General features: G+C 32.2%; 1 protein-coding gene across 5 annotated transcripts; it reads right to left on the reverse strand.

The window, feature by feature from the left end:
• Positions 1–2,304: 2,304 nt before the first annotated feature.
• Positions 2,305–21,105, reverse strand: LOC127729340 (thiamine biosynthesis multifunctional protein ThiED-like). Of its 5 annotated transcripts, XM_052237097.1 has the most exons (10): positions 20,975–21,104; positions 17,116–17,157; positions 15,804–15,845; positions 10,272–10,346; positions 8,412–8,447; positions 6,034–6,048; positions 5,309–5,419; positions 4,193–4,319; positions 3,342–3,534; positions 2,305–2,521 (listed from the first exon to the last, which is right to left on the reverse strand). In XM_052237097.1, the coding sequence occupies exons 1-10, from the start codon at positions 21,033–21,035 to the stop codon at positions 2,333–2,335; spliced, it is 891 nt and encodes a 296-aa protein (XP_052093057.1). In that variant the 5' UTR covers positions 21,036–21,104; the 3' UTR covers positions 2,305–2,332. The 5 variants fall into 5 exon arrangements, with proteins under 5 accessions (XP_052093057.1, XP_052093058.1, XP_052093059.1 ...); XM_052237098.1 differs by lacking the exon at positions 6,034–6,048 and having other exon boundaries at positions 20,975–21,105; XM_052237099.1 differs by lacking the exon at positions 15,804–15,845.
• Positions 21,106–21,810: the final 705 nt, after the last annotated feature.

Here is a 21,810-nt window from a genome sequence, read left to right on the forward strand (position 1 = left end):
CATTCCGGATTATTGAAGTCGCACGAATTTCTTAAAACGATATTTGAAACCAATAAATGATTTTTTTGAACGTTTTTTCTTCGTGAAATAATTCTTTCATTCAATAACACACTAAAATCAATAAAACAATGCTGCATTTTCATATTGCCGAGACTGAGCAATGAAAATCTGAATCAGGCCATACGAATATTGCAGGCAGAAATACGTGAACGTACTGTTGCTTTACGTCAGATACTCCTCTTACTGTCCTTACAACAAACGGGATTTGTGAATGACCACCCATAAGCAGATCAATGTGTAGTTTCAACGCCACGTCAATAAAATTTGATTACGCAACGCCGTTTGCGAGACATGTTTACGACCTCAACGTCAACTGCTAATTTAGTCGTCGAATGCCATGGCAGGCTGATTTACGCCATAAATGTTTTCCGTATACTGAAATGCCAAAGAATCGACTGCAAAAAAAAACATTTTAAGCAAAAAATTTTTTACCGCACAGTCAGTATATGAAAGTTGATGCATGCCATGTGGGCAATAAAATACCGTAAGTCGGTGAAGAAGAATTGTGACGATAAAACAACAGCAACCCACGAAACAGCCATTAGCACTCTAAAACAGAACCCATTCTCTTATTTATTCAAATATATTTGGATCAAGAGTTACGTTACTATAATTATCATATCTTAACGTTGATAAAACTTGGCGTCCGTTTTTCTGTGCGGGGTGTATAGATATATATTCATGTATGGTCGGAATTGGGATGTTAAATCCGATGCCACATGGAAGGCGAATACCACGCTGTCTGGACGTTACGGAAATCTGAGAGATCCTTGGCCTGTTGCAAGGTAAATTATCAGATCTTATTCAACACATCTTAATTTTAAAAATAGAGTTCAAATTTCCTGCCCTTAATCCTGGCCGACTTACTTTCGCAATACTTGTTGATTTGTTTAAGCCCCAAGCATGTATGAAATATTTGCCACTGGACGTTAGGCAAGCAAGCAACAAACAATCAATCAATAACACCTTCTAACTATTTCCTGAAATCATGTTGCACTATGTGAAGTAGTAAAAATGATTTTGATTTGTCTATATTTCAATAAAGATTATCTTCGACTATCATGACTATTCAACATACTTAATGATGACAGAATTTGATTTTTTTACATGTCGATTAAGAAAAAAGATGAACACAAGGATCAACCTTCTCGCATGTGAAAAGTAAAATAACTCAAAGGAAAATTCAAAACGGAAAATCTCTAAACAAACGTCAAAATCGAAAACACAAATACATCAAACGAATGGAAAACAACTGTATTATTCCTTACTTGGTACAGGTATTTTCTTATGTAGAAAATGGTGGATTAATCCTGGTTTTATAGCTAGTTTAACCTCTCACTTGTATGACAGTCGCATAAAATGTCATTATATCAACAATAACGTGTGAGCAAAACAAACAGACATTATAGGTAAAAATGTCAAAAATTGGGATACAGCAGTCAACTAGTGTTAAAATCTTAATCATTAAAAACAAACCAACTACGTCAACAAATAAAAACAAAATGGTATGTGGACACTCTATAGACAAAACACATAAGTAAAAATGAAAGACAAGAATACAAAAAATGACCATAGCACAATAACACAATGGCGGGATGTATACATATCGAGCCACGCCAAAAGGATAATACATTAAATGGACTTAACAGTAAATGTTACAAATATACAAAGACAAATAAAATGAACACTATAACACGTAATTAAGATGATAAACAACGTCAGTACCTAGAATCTGTACTTCAAGACCATCATGCATTATCTGTTGATACGGAATATTTATCAACAAGGTCTTGGTATCTTCCGGTATTTTTTTTTAGAAAAAGGACGAGACGTTCGTTGACAAAACCCTTCTTCATCAACTTTATGTTCAGACACTCGTGATGTTTTGTAAATTCTGAGTAGCAGCTGAAAGCTTTTGAATACCGAATGAGTTTGGAAATGTATATCCCATATGCAGCTGAAGTTGGTATATTGCTGCTAAGGTGGGGGAATGACAAGTGCCTGAAGGAACTCCGACTCATATGAAAATAAGAAGAGGTCGGCAAGGAGAGGCACACAGTTCGTTCCCATAGAAATGCCAACAACTTGTTGAAAAAGTCTACCTCCAGATACAACAAATATATAAGTAACTGACGATACATTGAGATTTGACATGTATCACGCTGTGGAATAAATAAACCTATTTCAAAAATGTTTAAACAACTCCCTAGATTGAGTGAAAGGTGCCCAAAAAAATAACTAAAGTTGTTGCCTGAAATCTTGTTTATTGTGTTCAAGGTTTCACAGAATCGAAAAAGGCAGCTTCACCTTTAATACTTTTAGCGTAATAATGTAATGCTTTATCCTTGTCTATTAGCCCTTTAGCGTAGAATTCATTCGTCATAACTTCTAATTTCTTGTAGCCGTCGTAGGTTGGATCAAAGTTATAATTCACCCAGTCTGTATAAACTCCATATTGATGCTGTAAATGTACTATTTTATTAAACTAACATTCATTCTTAAACTCTAAAACAGCATACAAAGTATTTATAAGATAGGTGTCAAAAGTGGAGCAGGAACTGCTTATGCTTCCAAAACATAAAATTTTACTACCATATTTTGAGGATATTGGTGACTGTCTTTGTATATCTTTTATGAAGAAGGACCGAATAAAGGCCAAAATGTATTTTACATTATCCAGCTGTGTAGTAAATCTTGAAGTATCATTTTCATTTTTTATTATCTATAAATGTAACTTAAATATACGTCTACATGCCTCTAGCCTATCTTTTGATAATTATTCATATTTTTGCATTTTGAATGAATTGGTTCTCTGATCTGATTATTAGTGAATATTCCTGATACTCTGACTTGTGTGTGAATATCCAAAATGCTTGTCCATGAAATAATTATGCATAAAAAAGAAATGCATGATCTCTGGCTTACAATAAATATCATGTAATGTTTTAACGCGATACAAAATGATAATAAAAAAAACATAAAGAATTCTAGTACCAAATTAAACTCTACATAAGTACTTTTGACATGAGAAGCATTCTTAAGAGTCGGTAAACATTTCTAAGATGATAGGCTGTTCAATATCCTCGAATCGTGTTTGTAAGAACTTGTCAAATTGGACTTATTAAACATATTATCTATTAAAATAATTTTAAGAAGATAAAATGCATAAGCCAAAACTAGAAAGCAGGTTCTTGAAAATATTTTTTTTTCATATTCATTGACAATATTATAAATCATAAATACTTTTTGAAGTTTTAAAGAAATAATTAATATATTCTTACGTTTTGTAAGTTTATTTGCTGCCCTATCCATGGCCATAGACGTAGACATGGAATGGCTGCTACAATTCCATAAATTGGGTGGTCATCTCTAGTCGCATTTACATGATTATCAATGTATTCCTGACATTCAGCTCCTACGACAATGGCATGTGCATTTCGAATATGCCATTGTGTTAAGAGTTCATCACCACACCTAGAAATAGACGTGAATGATACACAACGTAACAGTTTTTTTCTTGTCTCATTCTTTATATTAAAGAAGATTAGCAATGTACCTCAATTTCATAGCAACTCAATATCACAGTTTAACCAGAAAAACATCAAATGTAAAATTTTAAATCGCAATTCGAAAATGGACAGACAATAGCAAAACAAGCAAAACAGAATAACAGTGATTATTGTCGAGGTTTTCTCAACTAAATTTCAGCATACATTTTCATGAAGTGAAATACAACTCTTATATTTTTATGTTGTATGCTCTATAAAAAAAATCTTATCAATGATACCAGGTTTATTATTTTGTTACGCCAGACGCGCTTTTCATCTACAAAGACTCATCAGTGACGCTCAGATAAAAAAAGTTGAAAGGCCAAATAAATTACGAAGTTGAAGAGCAATGAAGACCCAAAAGTGAATGCCACTGTTGACAGTTTTTGTGATAAAATATAAACTTGCTTCATATGACATGTACTAAGCAGTCTCTAGTAAATTGTCATAAACTAGACATACCGAACATACATAATTTTAAGAATGAACACTTCCAGATGTCAATTCTTTTATATCTTGTTATTAATTCATTAATGGATGAAAGTTAATATATATATACTTTAAATAATGAATAATTTAGATACCGCTTATAAGATTTCACTTCATGTTCAAGTAACGATTTAAGCGAGCCATTACTCAGTTGATTTGCTGCCACTTGAAAAGATTTGGACATTTCTAAGCAGAAAATTGCATCTTGAAGCATGAATATACCTAAATAAATAAACATTAACATTTGAAACAGGCATAACATGCCATGTGAACAATTAATTATATAGTATGTACTAATATACTGGAGAAAATATGATAAAGGTAAGTTATTGGTCACTTGAATTGTAAAATGAAATTGAATTTGCTATTAAAATATTGGAGTCAGATGTCAGTATTAATAGTTTTAAATTGTGTCTTAAACATTTGCATTAGTGCTTTAAACTAATTGCATTCAATTAATGTTAGAAACAGTCGAAATATGCTTTTTTGTAATCATAAACAACCGCAGGGTAAGAGCAACGGCTTTAACCAGAAACGATATTTTGCAACAAGATGTCGTATACAAGAACATTGATGTGCTTAAAATATCGTTTGAGGTAAGGCTGTAGTTATTTTCAAATTTCGCGAAAACTATTTGTAAGATAGACGTTGTAAGTGAAATTTGTCAATTTCAACATTTTTATGACGTATTATGAACACCACAATCAACACTGTAGCTCCAAAGTGTCCAGATTATAACATCAAATATTTTATAAATAACTTTAACATAATTGTTAAATTATTGAAGAGTATAACTATTGTTGCACAAGTATGGCTCCCACCATACCATTTCCTTAAACAACAAACTTAAAACAAACAGTACAATTGTCGGCGATCAGCAAACACCTTAATTAAGTAGGTTCATTTTTTACCAGTATGAAAATATGTGAAGATATGAACGTTCTAATATATTAAAAGTGACTTGACACTATAAATTTCAAGCCAAGAAAATCATCCTTTGTAATATATTTCGTTAGATGTGAGCACCTGTTTTCTATATAATGTAGATTTAAGTCATCAGTACTGTATAAATTTCGTATGCATGACACAAAGATCCTAAAAAAGACTGTATATACAACTCTTGGTTGATCGAGTACTGGTACTAATGAATTATATTTATATGCATCTTGAGTTATTAAGTCAGTGCTATATATATTAATATACACATTTACCAAATGATGTTGGATGCAAAGTTCCGTCTCTTACTCCTGTCACAAAGGTTGAATTCATTGCCCACGTTCTAAAATGTTCCGTTTCATGCCAGAGCCAATGACTAAGATTGTCTTTAAATAAAAGGAAAACATAAGATTTGGCATAAACAGACTTAATTCTACAAAAAGCAAATACTTGGGTAATTGGTTTTAATTTTTTTGCTGATTCGAATGTTTTGCCGCATTTCAAAAAGAAAATTTTTAACTCATATTCATATACAGACTATATAAAGTATGTTTCTTATTTCAAATAGCATCTTACACAGGTCAGTTTATGAAATTCTGTTCGTTTGTTTGGGTTTTTATTGGGGGGGGGGGGGGGGGGGGGGGGTTAAAAGACTAAATTGTCATCTCTAGTATTTAATTCACAGGTCATTCAAAGGTAAAATGACAAAGAAACCACGGCAACAGGCAAAAACTATTGAATATGATGCAAAACAATATATATTGTTGAAATGCAGGCACTGTTGAAATGCCTGTACCAAGTCAGAAATATGACAGTTGTTTTCCATTCGTTTGATGTGTTTGAGCTTTTGATTTTGCCATTTCGACTTTTCTTTTGAGTTCGGTATTTTTGTTATTTTACTTTTTGTATCCATGCTGCTTCTGCAGTCTTTTATGATAACTTTTATTTTTTTATTTTATTTTAAAAGTGGAATCAAGTTTTAAATTTAAAAACTACTTACGGGAACATTCATTTCCTGGAAAAATAAACATTTGATATGTTGAACAAGACTACATTTACTATTTACATAAATACCAAGGGGACATCGAAACTAGTAAGTGAAAAGAAAACATGCAACGCTATGGTAAATACAAAACACGACGAATATAATAAGAGAACAGTCATACATCTTCACCGGAAAACATCAAACTTTTAAAAACGAAAAAGGACCGAACGACAATCAATTGAGCACAAAATACTTCACAGAAAACAGTAATTTGATTGCGATGAAACTCACAAAGACTCAAGAGACAATGCCTTCCAAGAGAAAAGTATTTTATGTTCGACTAGCAGCACTTATCTATCAGTCATGTGAAAATATTTTGCTACAACTCATGCGACAAAAGCAGATTGAATTGTCACTTCGAAAAACCGAAATGATGCATTGTCATCTATGACAAAGATGTTTCGTACCTATCAACAAGTACAATCGGAGACGGTAAAACTGTACAAGTGATTATTTCAACTTTAACAATAAAAACCTTTGGTTCAGTTATTCTTTTTACAGCTGTCACTTTTTAGTCCTTCATGATACGAGACACAAGCTCTGGATTATTGTATCAACGGAGAATGATATTCCCATGGTGACTTTCCGTTGATATCATGATGTATAGAATGAAACATTGGTAGAACAGGTAATATAAGTTCTTAGCCGACCGTCACTGTTGAAATGCAGGTGTTAATCAATGTATAACTCACATCAAAACAAGTTATCCTCTTCAAGTTCAATGTATTTTCAGTGATAAACAGTCACCAAACGTTGAACCATTCAAATAAAAGTGATCAAATATTCAGTGTTTATGTGATAAACATTTTCAAATATATAATATAATATAAGGAGATGTGATGTGACTGCCAATGAGACAACTATTCACCGGAATCCAAATAACATGGAGTTATAGGCAACCGTACGATCTTCGACAATGAGCAAAACGCATAGCGAATAGTCAGCTATAAAAGGCCTTAATATGACATTTGTGACCTTGTTTAAAAGTGCAGAGGGCTAAACAAATTTTTAATGTATTGCCATTAAGATTAACTATATATATATACACAAATTAGAAGTTTGAAAAAAGTTTAACGAATACTAAGCCATAGCTTTACCATTTTACTATCAGGTTATTAGGACTACGGATTGTTGGTGATAAAGTTAACGTACTCGCCTCGTAACTTAAACGAATGCCAAAATGACATTGTTGACCATTATAGATAATTATATTCCATTTCTCGCGGACTCAAGGAAATGCCTGTACCAAGTCAGGAAAATGACAGTTGTTTCTAATTCGTTTGATGTGTTTGAGCTTTTGATTTTGCCATTTGCCGTTTTTAATTTTCCTTGGAGTTCGGTATTTTTGTTATTTTACTTTTAACACAACCACGCCTTCCTTTTGTGGTTTTAATACTCATGCGGAAATATAATTAACAACTGGTATTTACATATTATGAACACTATAGCTAATGTTTCTACAAAAGTAGGATCTGTTTATCATTCCGGAATTCCGAAATGCTGGAGAGCACGACGAGTGCTACTATACAACAAAGACCTGTTTACAATTTCGAAATGCCGGAGATCACGACAGGAAGTCTGAAACCTGTTAACCGTCCCCAAATGCCGAGGATCACGACGAGTGCTACTATAGAAGTAGGACATGTTTACCATCCCAGAAAGTCTAAGACCTGTTTACTGTTTCAAAATACCGGAGATCACGACAAGTGCTACTATAGAATAATGACATGTAAACAATTGCGGAGTACTTGAGGTACGAACGAGAGGTACTATCGCAGTAGAACCTGTTTATCATTCGGAATGCTTGGGTCACGACAAATGCTACTGTAGAAGTCGGACCTGTTTTCCATTTCGGAGCTCGTGAGATCCCGAAGAGTGCTACTATAGTAGGAGTAGAACCTGTTATTCATCCCAAAGAATCTAAGATCATGACGAGTGTAACTGTAGAAGTAAGCCTGTTTACTATTCCAAAATGTTTGAAATAAAGACAAGTGCTAAAATAGAAGGAGGACCTGCTTATCATCACAGAGGGCCTAAGATCAGGACGAGTGCTACTATACACGAATGACATGTTTGCAATTCCGGATTGCCTAATATCACAACTAGTGCTACTATAGAAGTAGAACATATTTTACCATTCGGCATGCATAAGATCACGACAAATGATACTTCTGCGGAAGGACCTGTTTACCATTCGTAATAATCGGGATCACATGGAGTGCTACGGTAGAAGTCGAACCTGTTTACAATTTCGGAGTGCCTTGGGTTATTGGTTTCCGTTCACTGTTGGTATATTGAGTGGCAAAATTAAACATGCTGTAAATTTAACATACCTGTTCCAGTTGGCTTTGGGATCCTTTTTCCAAAGCCTAAAGAGAAAAGGGTATTATTCAGATCGAAAATTGATGACAAAGTTGTTTTTTATTTAGAGTTATTGGTTTTAAAAGACCATGTTGACAACATGTCACAGTCAAAATATCAGGGTCACATTTTTATTTGTTTTTTTATTCAAGAACATTTTGTAATATCGTTTTTATTTAAACAAAGTGGCCTACAAGAACTACATGCATGCAAATACCATACAGATGTATAGTGGATGTATTATCAATGTCACTCTGCAGGAATTTACATGAAAAAATTATATTTCACACCAAGTTTTACGGGTATGTCATTTAAAAAGCTTACACATTTAGGAAATATTTCTGTTTCATTCGATTGATTTATTGTTAAAGGTTGTAAATATATTGTTGTTCATCAATCATTGTTTTTGTCTTTTTGTGATTAAATCAATTCGCTAGTTTAAGCAAAGACTAAATGTTTTTTTTTTCTGGATATTTGGAAACATTTCGATCCTGGAATTGCACAAGATAATATTTAAATTTAAATTTACGAAGAGTAGTAGTAAAATCTTATAAATACAACAACAACCTTTATAACAGGGCGACATGATATCATATGATTAGGCTTTTGCTTGCAATAACTTTAATACGATATATTTTATAGTGTATAAAATAAAGAGATATGGTATGATTGCTATATACAAGAGACCGAAGAAGTATGTTCTCTCGTGTACCTTTTGTTAAGCCACTAATCGAGATTTAATGAGGTAGAATTGAGATGTGTTTAATCATCTCTCCCCTTCTCCCCTGAAATAACGGAACTATAAACAACTGCCATACAAGTGGGAGGTTTATCTAGCTATAAAACCAGGTTTAACCCACCATTTTCCTCGGAATACCTGTACCAAGTCAGAAATATGACAGTTGTTTTTCACTTCATCTGTTGATTGAAAACGTTTGATATTCTCAGTTTTTATGGACTTCCCCTTTTTGAATTTGCCTTGGAGTCCGGTATTTTTTTTATACTTTTACATGTCCCTAGTCAAGAACCTCGTTTGTTGTTGTCTTTTGTCATATCGTCCAATTTTAATATGTGTTTGTCTTCTAAGGGAATTTGTTGCTGATATTAGATGTTTGATAGACTAAGTTTAACAATTCACTTTTTTCTAGTCATGAAAAATTGTAAAGACACCGTTCCATAACGAAACAATAAAATAGCAGACAGAACAATAATGTTAATTTTAAAACAATTAAAGGTCAAACTTATTTTAATAAAACAGAAATTCTAATGTATGTTTGAAGTCTTGAAATAAATATTTAACGCTTTTCTGATTCAAAAATGAAATGTATCTTGTAAACGCATGATGGATGATGTTTCAGTAATACCATTTTACTTTAGACGTCATTAGGAAAAGTTGTGTGCTAAGACAAAGCTAATGTTCTAACATTGAGATTTAATTTAAGTTTTACTAAGAGAATATTGTGTGTAAAAAAGTTATCAGAAAGTGTTCTAGTAATTCATTACACAAGGTCATCTTCAATAAAAAAAAGTATAAATATAAAACACGACATTTATTCATTAAACAATGCATATAAACAAAGACTGAGCAATACATCTTCGGTTGTTCAATTCTCAGTAAAGAACACCACTGATGGGTATATTTTTTTCTTCAAAATGCCCATATGGTACATTGAAGAACATCTGGAATAATTCAAATTTGTATAAATCCATATGTATTTTTGTTTTAAATTGATGTATTGCAAATCATATCCATAAATTTGCGATTAATATCTATATAAAAAAAAAAATACCCAATCCAGTCAAATTAGCAAAAGGAAAAGGATAAAACATACCTTGCGATATATGGTGGTTTCCCGGTGTTTTTGAACTAAAATGCAAACATTCAGGTGTCCTTGCTGTACCTTGGACTGAAATGTAAAAGGAAGGAATATTCAAAACACAAAATATTGAAATTCCATTTAAGTATTAGATACAATACAAAGGTAACAAAGAAACAGGCCGGTAACAACTGTTGCCGGATAGTTTTTTCTGCACGAGTAGTCAGGTGAAGGTCCGAGGCGATAGCCGAGGACCTTGACCTGACTACAAGTGCAGAAAAACTATACGACAGTTTGTTTCCGGCCTGTTTTTTTGTTAGCTTTGTTTTGTATCTGACTTGTACGACGTTTCTAGAAAGAAGTAGTACATTTTGCATTTAGAAGAGGTAGCAAAATTAAACAGATTAGAAACTTAAATGGCCATATACCATACAGTTTAACCAAACTTTTTTTCACTTCTCTTCAGCCGAGAGTTTTTTTCTCAAGAAATTCAAGAATCTTATAATTTTATAAAATAGAACCATGTCAAGTAAAAGATGAATGTCGTACAGATTTGAGACATTTTAAGATGCAACTTCGCACGTAAGTACCGGGTAATGTATGAAAAAGATTTCATAGGTAAGCAAGCTAACATTTGATTTTTATTTGGGAAAAAACGGAAAAGGGGGGGGGGGGGGTAAAATAAATTTAAAATAAACAGACTTGATACTTTTTTGCTGGAAGAATGCAGGATGTGCCTTTCCATCCCCACATTCCCCCTTAAAAAAATAATAAAAATCGTACGTTTGCTCCCAAATATATGAATTCAATATATATGAATTCCAATATTTATGAATTCAATATATATGAATTCCAATATTTATGAATTCAATATATATGAATTCCAATATTTATGAATTCAATATATATGAATTCAATAACAATATAAATGTATCAAAAGAATGAATTTCCTATTTCATTAGTGAATGAAATGTTCTGAAAAATGGATTTCGTCTTGTTATTAAATATATATACGCATATATTTAGGATTTTTTTTTAAATTTTCATGCTTATAGGTTTTTATATGTCTCTGATAGTGTTGATCAGGATTATACACGTGTCATAATATGATCTAATCGCAGCTTACCGTCCAAAATTGGTGACATATGTTGAATGATTTTCTTCAAGTTTGCTGCCTATTTGAACACGTATTACACGGACACTTTTTATTTATAGGATCAATCGTGCATTGGTGAGTTGATAGGGATTTTATCTTTTGATTAGATTTGATGTTTTATATATATATTTCTTGTCTATTTTATTGAAATATAAACGTCGATACCTTCATTTCTTTACCTTCAGCATTGTCCAGAATACTATTCATTTCCATATTTTGAAGAAAAAAAATACATTTACGGACCGACCATTTAGCTTCAAAAGGGGGCTTTGTTTTTTTTCTGAGTAAGAAAATTATTTAGTTTTTCAACGCTATCATCCAAATATTTTTGTTTTCGAAATTACCTCATTATATACTGTATTCGGAAAATCAGGGATCAGAACATTATTTTGTCATCTGCTTGACCACAATATATTTTTTTTCTCATAAAATTGGGGATCAGAATATTTTTTTAGGAAAAAACCATAACCCCCATTTTGAAGTTAAATGGTCAATCCCTTCGTGTACTGATATGAATAGTAATATACTGGAATTGTTTGAAAAAAAATATTGTTATTGATGCCAACGTAAATATTTTAATAAAAAAGACAAGAAATATGTCGGTGAAACAAAAAGTTCAAATCTAATTGAAATTTAAAGTGCCCATGAACTCACTGATCATGCACGAGTGATTCTATTCATAAAAAGTGTCCGTATAACAACTTAAAGTGTCCGTGTATCGTCTAAAAAGTGTCCGTGTAACACCCGTTAATATACTGTTTTTCTATAGCTCTGCGGGGGGCAAAGTCGTACAATTATTATTTGTGCATAATTCACTTATGAAGCATCGCAATTATGAAGTTTTTTTTCTTTCATTTTAATCATTTTACTAATAGTAAGTTAACTTTAACTGTAGAGTTTAACATTTCATATATTTTGCATGTTATATCAAATTTGTCTTACAAATTAAATTTCAAATTTAATTTTTTTTTACCTGATTGACATGTTCCAAAAGAAACAAAAGCTAAGATATACAGAACAATAAACATTCCATTCATTTCTGATTGTGAGACTGTCTGCTGCAGTTTCAATCAATGTCATAAGTACAAGCCCTTATATATGGCATTATTCTGGGACCTACAGATTGATTGAACATAATAGGTTATCATAGTTTGTCCAAAATAAACTAAGAAGTTTATTCCAAGTATGTCAAGGTTTATTTCTAAACATGCATTGTGATTAGCTATCATTTCGTTGCTAAAAATACATTTCTTCAAATCGAATTATACTAATTCTTTTATAAATGTTTTTTTACATTCTTTAAATAACAAATCATTCAAAAAACTCTAAAAAGTGTTGAAGGGACATTTAAATTGTTAAAAAGAAAAAAAGAAACCAGCTGTATCAGTATAATGTAAAGACTTACAACTAGTAGAAGCCTTTTTCTTCTAATTATATTTGAACGTAACAGCGTTAAGTAAACGCATTTTAATAACTAAACCAATTTGAAAAATGATCACATCCAAAAAAATAATTTCACTCCGACATAAACTGCTTTTATAACTGCATTTTCTATATATTCTGTCAACTTTTATTAAGCTATGACCACAAAAGAGGTCTTACAAAAACACAAGTTCTTTTACTAAAAGGGAGACGACACATTTCTATTTGAGTTACTTTTATTAAGGTATTTTCTGATAAAGAGGAGATAACTGTCTTTTACCAATATATTTAGACGTCCGATAATTAGGTTTAAGTAATTAACAATATGGTGTTCTTCTCTTCAAATAATGCTAAAGGAAAAAAAAAAATTAGATGAGTGAAAATTATGTTAAGTGTCTGGCATGAATTTCAATTTAATTCCAAAAAGTATTGAAGGAATGTTTACTTGTTCAAATGAATGTGGAAACTACCGGTATTTGTATCAGGAAAATGTAAAGACTCATTATATTTATTATACTTTATAGCATATATTATATTTGAACGTAGCGGTAAGCAAAAAGCATTTTAATAACTGAACCAGAACGAACTCATCAGAGAAAAGGTTGGACTCCGACATAAACTGCTCTTATAAATGCATTTTATGCATAATCCTTCGGCGTTTTTTTAAACTAATACCACAAGAAGGGCCTTCAAAAACATATCGTTATAAATGTGTATTCTTGTTCTAGTAAAAGGGAGACGACACTATCTTGTCGGTTAAGGCGATGAAACATGTTTTTCATTTGAGTTTAGATCTATTCTAGTTAAGGAGAGATAATTGAAGTGGAAAGCAGGTTCCACTGTGCTCTTTCAATGTATGACATATATAAGACGTCCAATAATATTGTTTTTAAGTACTTTAGAGTATGTTACTTCTCTTTTCAAATGATACCACAAAAAGAAATAGAAAATCAGATGAGGGAAAATTCCATGTAAAATGTTAATTGTCTGGCATGATTTTCAATTTCGAATACTTATATGTTTTATACATGTAGATTTAAGTCTTTACATTCTCCTGATACAGATAGTTTCCAATTTCTTTTGAACAAGTACACTTTTTGGAGTTTTGTGGATAGTTTGTTATCAATTTGTAGGAACTTAGTTTCCCTTCAGATAAGAGAAAAACAGTTTAATAAAAGTAAAGAAAAAGATATAATTTGGTTTTAGGAATTGTATTTTTAGCATCGAAATGATAGTGAATCACAATTCGTGCTTAGAAATAAACCTTGACAAAATTTGATTGCGTATACTTCTGAGTTGATTTAGGACAAAATCAGATAACCTATTATGTTCAAACAATCTGCAGGTCCCATATCAACATATAAATATAACTGACTATGCGATATGGGTTTGTACGTCTTTAAACTAAATCCGTTGGATGTGTAAGATTGATGCTTTAGTGTGGGAGCACATGATTTATTTGTTGCAAATAACAGTGTACCATTTATAATTATTGATTTTCAAAATAAAGTATATTTCAGAATCTTTTGTATTTTTGTCCTGGTGAGTAAAAACAATCATTAAACATTGTCCCCGTAAACTTATCTATTATAAAAATTAACTGCACAATTTAACAAGATTGATCTTTAATTGGATAAATTTACATGAGATTATATCTTTAACCTTCGTGTTACATTATTTTTTGCGAATGAAATCTCGAACAACTAAAACCCTATTAAAAATTAAAGAAAAGAACTTTTTTATTTTTTGAATAAACCTGTTTGTGCCTGTCCGCAGTAAGGAGCCTGCAATTCATTTGTCGTTGGTTGATGTCTGTCATACATTTGTACTTGTGTTTTGTTTATTGTTTTAGCATAAATCAAAACGTTCGTTTTCTAATGTCGGTCCTTTTATCATAGCTGACTATACATATTTCAGTATTGGTTTCGCTATTTCTGATGCCCGTACGGTGATCTATATTTGCTTACATAGCCGTCGTTTTGAACTCTTGTGGATAGTGGTCTCATTAACCATCCTACCACATCTCTTTTATTTGTTTTTCATCATCATATATCACAAGTGTAAATGTACTCAGGACCACTAATCATTAGTCAAATGTGCGAAATTTCACTTCAATAAATTTATGTCAAGAAATTGTATTTTATTTCGTAATGAAAAAAATTCAAATGTGATATGCTCATCTAGCTAGTATCTTAAACATGAGTGCCCTGTTAATCCAGAAATTGCCTTTCCTCTCACGATTTCCATGCGAAAGTGTTGCTAATGACAAGAAAGCAATTAAACCAACAGTTTCAAGTTAAAAAGTTGAATGTGTCCTTCGAAAGTTTATTGGATGCCATCACGAGTAAGCTGACCGTTATGGAATATTTGCGTCACAGACGATCACGGATATATTCCAATTGTCGTAATCCCAATCTCGTCCTCTTTTGTTCGATTTCGATATCGACGAAGTAGACTCATCACCGAATTTCTACTTACTATGAGCGACATGACATGGGTCACATGTGGAGCAGGATTTGTTAATCCTTTCAAAGCACATCAACCTCTCAAACCGGCTTATTTTAAAGTGCGTGTTGCTCAGTCTTTAGTTCTCTATGTTGTGCTTTGTGGACTTTTTTATCTTTTCGGTTTTTGCCATGGTGTTTTTCTTTTACTTATGAGTTTTGAATGTCTTCTTGGTATCTTCCGCGTCGCTCTTTTTAACAAAGGAAGTATCATTTGATCATTTTTATAAATTATGAAAAACAAAATGAATTTTTTCAATACTTCATGAAACATAAACAGACAGAGGCTGTTCACCATCTTTTTCTTCTACTTCAGAAATCAAATTTCTTTTGTAAAAAAATAGAGCTTTTCCAATGCATTTGATTATCTAAACACCAAAAAATAATTTTTCTTCAGATCTAGAATCGCTTTAGTTATTTAATAAAAACATGATCATATAGCAAAACAATGAAATACAAAGTTACCTGCTGGACATTGTATATCATCTCCTGCTGTACCATAACTTGCTGTGAATAAATATAACAGAAACAAAATAAGATATGTCATCAACACCCATTCTCAAAATAACGAGAAATAAAAAAATGTGTTAGGGTTAAACTAGTTTTTTTTTTTATCTCGATCAGTAGATTTATAAAACGTACATTAAAGAAGATACAATAGAAAAAACGTAACTCTAACAAAACGGTATACTAGATAAACAAAAAACAAATTGATCACAAATTATTCCGTAATAAAGATTGGTCGCAGTGACAATAAACTCAAAGTACTAACCATGCTGACAAGAAATGATGTCATCATACACTTAATATAAAATATTTCATACAACAACGTTTTAATGATCATATGAAATACTCAAAACACACTACAGAAAAACAAAAAGCATTATCAACAACAAAAACGAGACCCAGGGATTGAAAAACAATTCAATAAAAGTAAAAAAAAAATATGATCATCATCTTACTAGTGTCTTAAACATGTATGCCCTGTTATTCCAGAGATTGCCTTTCCTCTTATGATTTCCTTGAGAGTGTTGCTGTTGACAAGAAAGCAATTGAACCAACATTTCCAAGTTGTAAAGTTGAATGTATCCCTTTGAAAGTTTACGTATACCATCACGAGTTGGTTGACCGTTATGGACTATATATATCACAGATGATTACGAATATTTTCGAATTGTCGTAATACCAATCTCGGCCTCTTTTATTCGATTTCGACATCGACGAATTAGACTTATCTCACCGCGAATTTCTACTTACTATGAGCAACATGATGGGTGTTACCTGTGTTGCAGGATCTGTTAATCATTCCGCAGCTACTGAAATCAACCTCCCCAAACGGCTTATTTGTACGGTTCGTATTGCTCAGTCTTTTGTTTTGTATGTTGTGATTTGTAGACGTGTTTCTCTTTTCTCCTTTTTTTTTGCCATTACGTTGTCTGTTTGTCTTCTACTTATGAGTTTTGAATGACCTCTTGGTATCTTCTGTTTGTCTTTTATTTAACGAAGGAAATATCATGTGATCATTTTTAGAAATTATGAAATGAAAAATTATTTTTTTCATTATTACATGAAGCATAACTAGAAAAAGATTTTAGCCATCTATTTTTTTTTCTTCAGAAAACAATTTACTTATTTTCAAAAATACTGCTTTTCCAGTGTGTATTTGAATTACTCAACACTTTAAGATTTTTTTTCTTCAATTCCAGGATCGCTTTAGTTATCTAAGTAAAAACATGATGATATATCAATATCTCTTCAGCATGAAATACAAACTTACCTGCTGGACATTGCATATCATCGCCTGCTGTTCCATAACTTGCTGTGAATAAATGTAACAGAACCAATCTAAGATCTCCATCAACACCCAATTTTCAAAATAACGAGAAATAATAGGATATGATAATGGCAACTACTGACAAGGTTCGGGAGTTGGGACAGATACATAAACAAATGTGTCAGTTTTTTGAAATGTCTACCCTCCTCTTCTTTCTATTTTTTTTTTTTATCTCAAACAGAAGATTTACAAAACGTACATAAAAGAACATACGATAAAAAATAACTAGTGCAGCAAAAAAAAAACCCACTTTACTCTAACATAACAGTAAACTAGATAACAAAATCACATTCTTAATAAAGATTGATCGCAGTGACAGCAAGCTCAATGTACTAGTCATGCAAACAAGAAAGAAATGATGCCATCATACATTGGGAATGGTTTATTTCAAATTTTAACTCGTTATAACGTCTAAGCTAACTCGTTATACCGACTTGGCTAGCTCGTTATAACGACTTAGTAACATGTTATAACGACTAAGCTTGCTCGTAAAAACGATTATGCTTGCTCGTTATAACGACTTAGTAACTCGTTAAAACAACTAAGACAACTTATATAACGACTTAGCTAACTCGTTAAAACGAATAAGCTAACTCGACTAAGCTAACTCGTTATAACGAACAAGCCAACCAGTTAAAACAACTAAGCTAACTCGTTATAACGAGTTAAAATTTAAAAAAAAAACACGTACCGGCTTCCGTACAAAACAAACTACAGAAAAAAAAATATTCATTTTATTTTGCATCAAACTTTAAAATATCGAATTGATTCACAACAACAAAAATACGAGACGCATGGATTCAACAATAATAGTATATCAATTAGTCTAGTATTGTTTGTCTCTTTATTGCTTTTTATCTCATTACTTCATTTGTCCTTTGCCTCGCGTTTAAAAAGGGAACTTTTCAACTGTCTCGAGATGAAAAATCGAACCAGTGGTACATAATTTATATCTATCATTTTTACTGTTTATATTTTCGTCTTTTTCGTTACTGTTTTCAAGATAACATCCATCTAAACTTCACAACAAATGTCAATAGAGTGTTATGTCTCAAATAAAAAGAAGGAGAAGGGAGAACAACTGAAATTACAACGACCGAAAAGAAAATCTGTGTAAAGCTAATTTAGTCCAGGCAACACTTCACTCATAACTTAAGATTCAGCAACAAGAAACTATAAAAGCAAGACAAGTCTGAATCTTGTGATAATATTTACACGTCTTCACATTTCTTGTTCTTGAGTCTGTGATAATATTCACTAGTCTTCACCCCTTGAGTTCACTTCTTGCGCTTGAGTCTGTGATAATATTCACTAGTCTTCGTCCCTTGAGTTCACTTCTTGTGCTTGAGTCTGTGATAATATTCACTAGTCTTCACCACTTGAGTTCACTTCTTGTGCTTGAGTCTGTGATAATATTCACTAGTCTTCACCTCTTGGGTTCTCATTTCTTGCGTTAGAGCCTGCGATACTATTCACTTGCCTTCACCTCTTTTAAGTTCATATTTCTTGCTCTTGAGCCTGCGATAATATTCACTAGTCTTCACCTCTTAAGTTCACATTTCTTGCTCTTGAGCCTGCGATAATATTCACTTCAACTCTTAAGTTCACATGTCTTGCTCTTGAGCCTGTGATAATATTCACTAGTCTTCGCCTCTTGAGTTCACATTTCTTGCGCTTGAGCCTGTGATAATATTCACTAGTCTTCACCCCTTGAGTTCACTTCTTGTGCTTGAGTCTGTGATAATATTCACTAGTCTTCACCACTTGAGTTCACTTCTTGTGCTTGAGTCTGTGATAATATTCACCAGTCTTCACCTCTTAGGTTCACATTTCTTGCGCTCGAGCCTGCGATACTATTCACTTGCCTTCACCTCTTGAGTTCATATTTCTTGCTCTTGAGCCTGTGATACTATTCACTAGTCTTCACCTCTTAAGTTAACATTTCTTGCTCTTGAGCCTGTGATAATATTCACTAGTCTTCACCTCTTAAGTTCACATTTCTTGCGCTTTAGACTGCGATAATATTCACTAGTCTTCACCTCTTGAGTTCACATTTCTTGCGCTTGAGCCTGCGATAATATTCACTAAGTCTTCGGTTTATTCCCGATTGTCCCATTTTTTTAAATTTTAGAGTTCTGATTGTCCCACATGAAAAGTTCTGATTGTCTCACATTATTTTATGAAGTAAAATGTTCTTATCATTGGCGTAGCTTACGTTGAGGTAACCGAGGCAGTTGCGTCGGTAAAAAAAATAAAAACAAAAAACTTTTCTTTATAATTTTTTGAACAATTTTCATAAAATGCAGCAGACTCGCTTCTAAACGCTATACCGACTTGTATTGTCTTGTTTCCGTTATTGATTCATACCCTTTGCGAGTTCAAGTCTTATGGAATCATTTCCCTCCTCTAATTGGAAATCCCGATCCCTTTGCGGTAGTTTTCACTTATCATAAAATGTCGGAGTCAAGGAAATCGACACAATTGAACAGTTCAAATTTATATAATGCTACCCCTATCAAAATCAGTAGAATAGATGATGATCCAGCTCACGAGCCTTCCCCAATCGAATCACTTGACCATTCAGGTAAATTATTAATTTTGTTTGAGTCAGAATAATTGCTAGTATATGAGGGTCTGGTGAGGTTTACAGAATACAGAAAATGCCCTGCAATTAATTCAAACTTAACAGATTAGAGATTGTAAATGGTGCTAATATGAAAGAAAGGAAAATCAAATTATTCACAAAAAGAATTAAAAAATAAATATTTGAAGACCCCCATTCAAACCCTCATATATAACCGATTACGTCTAAAATTGAAATTAGACATTTCCCCTTACATGTAGTACTTCAATTTGTACACAGAGTTTCATTGACTTTGATACCAATTAAATAAAGTATACTAATGTCAATCAACATGCACAGAAAATAGCTTGTATATTGTTTTCAAGTTTTATTCTCACTATTTTAAATTTATAGTTTTTCACTATCAGGGAATTTTAAATAATTAAAGCAGTCATTAATTCCAGCGATATGAATAGCATATATATCTGTTAGTTCATACATATGTCAGTTTCTATATAAAATTTTCAACCATATACTGTGTCCAGGGGCATATCCAGCCATTTTTAAAAGGGGGGATTCCAACTATATGTCCCCATTCAAATGGAGGGGTTACGACCAACAAAGAGAAGACAATACACACAAATCAATCAACGCCTACAAGAACTCAAAGATCGTCTGCAGAATGATGAAGTTTGTGCTTTTTGTGCTTTTTAGTCTCCTACTAACGTAGTGCTTGAAGGTATTTGATTTGATATTTGGTGTATTGTTTTATCATGACAAGTTACAGATCAAGTTCGAATTGTGCTTGATATGTGATATCTTATGACATCATATTATATTCTATTTTTGATGATACTTCAATTGCTACTATTACGCGCAAAATCAAATATGTAAATATTATTATTTGTTCATGCTTATTTTATATTTTATAAGTAACATTGATTAGTAACCTGTAATTAACTGCTACATACTACAAAAAACAAATTAATCACTATCAAAACAATTCCCACATCAAACTTCCCAATTGTCCCACAAACATATTCCCGATTGTCCCACAAAATTTCATAACTTTTTTACCTGTAATTTCAAAAAGTGGGACAATCGGGATGACACCAAATCTTCGCCTCTTGCGATCACATTTCTTGAGCTTGTGATAATATTCACTAGTCTTCACTTCTATATCGTCAGCTGTAGACTTAATTCTGCAGTGACAAAAAAAAAGTATTAAAATTTTCTTACCTAAAGTTATCACTAGTCGGAGCAAAATTACAAGCAGTTTCATCAACATCATATCTTCCATAGGTGTCAGACCACCAATTTACTTCCTTCTATTTAAAACATATAGACATACTCTCATATTACAGGTATGGAACGCCACAGCGTCTTATGTGGAACTCTGATATTACGTTATGTTGTTCTGTTATTACTTGATGATAGTTTGTCTTTACATAATATGATTTTGACATTACGTAATGATGTTTTGATATAACTCAATATGGAAAAGTCATTACTTAATGATATTCCGATATTACATGATATGGTTTCGTATTGACTTGATATAGTTTTGTCATTACTTAATATTGTTTTGTCATTACTCGATGTGGTTTCACCATTATTTAATGTGGTTGTGTCATTAGGCAATGTGGTTTTAACATACTTGATGTGTATGTGACTTGACGTAATGCAGTTGTTTCATTACATGATGTGGTTTTGTTATTTCGTAATGATGATTTGCCAATTCTTTTTATGGCTTTAACATTACGTAATGATGTTTCAAAATTTGACGATTTTACACTACATGATGTGTTTGTTTCAGTATTTGATGTGGTCATGTCATTCTTTGATTTGGTTATCCCATTACTTCTACGAGGTAAAACCACGTGACCATTTTGGAATATAGACCGATTTCCATGTGTCGTTTGTGTAATGCGCTTTGGATGAGTACCGCTATCCATTAAGTTAAAGTTCAAATTAAAGTTCAAGTTGTTGTTCAGATCGAGTTATTTGGTATGAAAAAAAGGAACGACAGACAAAAATAAGAAAAAAAGTACTAAAAAATTTACAGTAATTCGGAC

Source organism: Mytilus californianus, unplaced genomic scaffold (assembly GCF_021869535.1).
Source record: "Mytilus californianus isolate M0D057914Y unplaced genomic scaffold, xbMytCali1.0.p SCAF_2, whole genome shotgun sequence".
Lineage (NCBI taxonomy): Eukaryota > Metazoa > Mollusca > Bivalvia > Mytilida > Mytilidae > Mytilus > Mytilus californianus.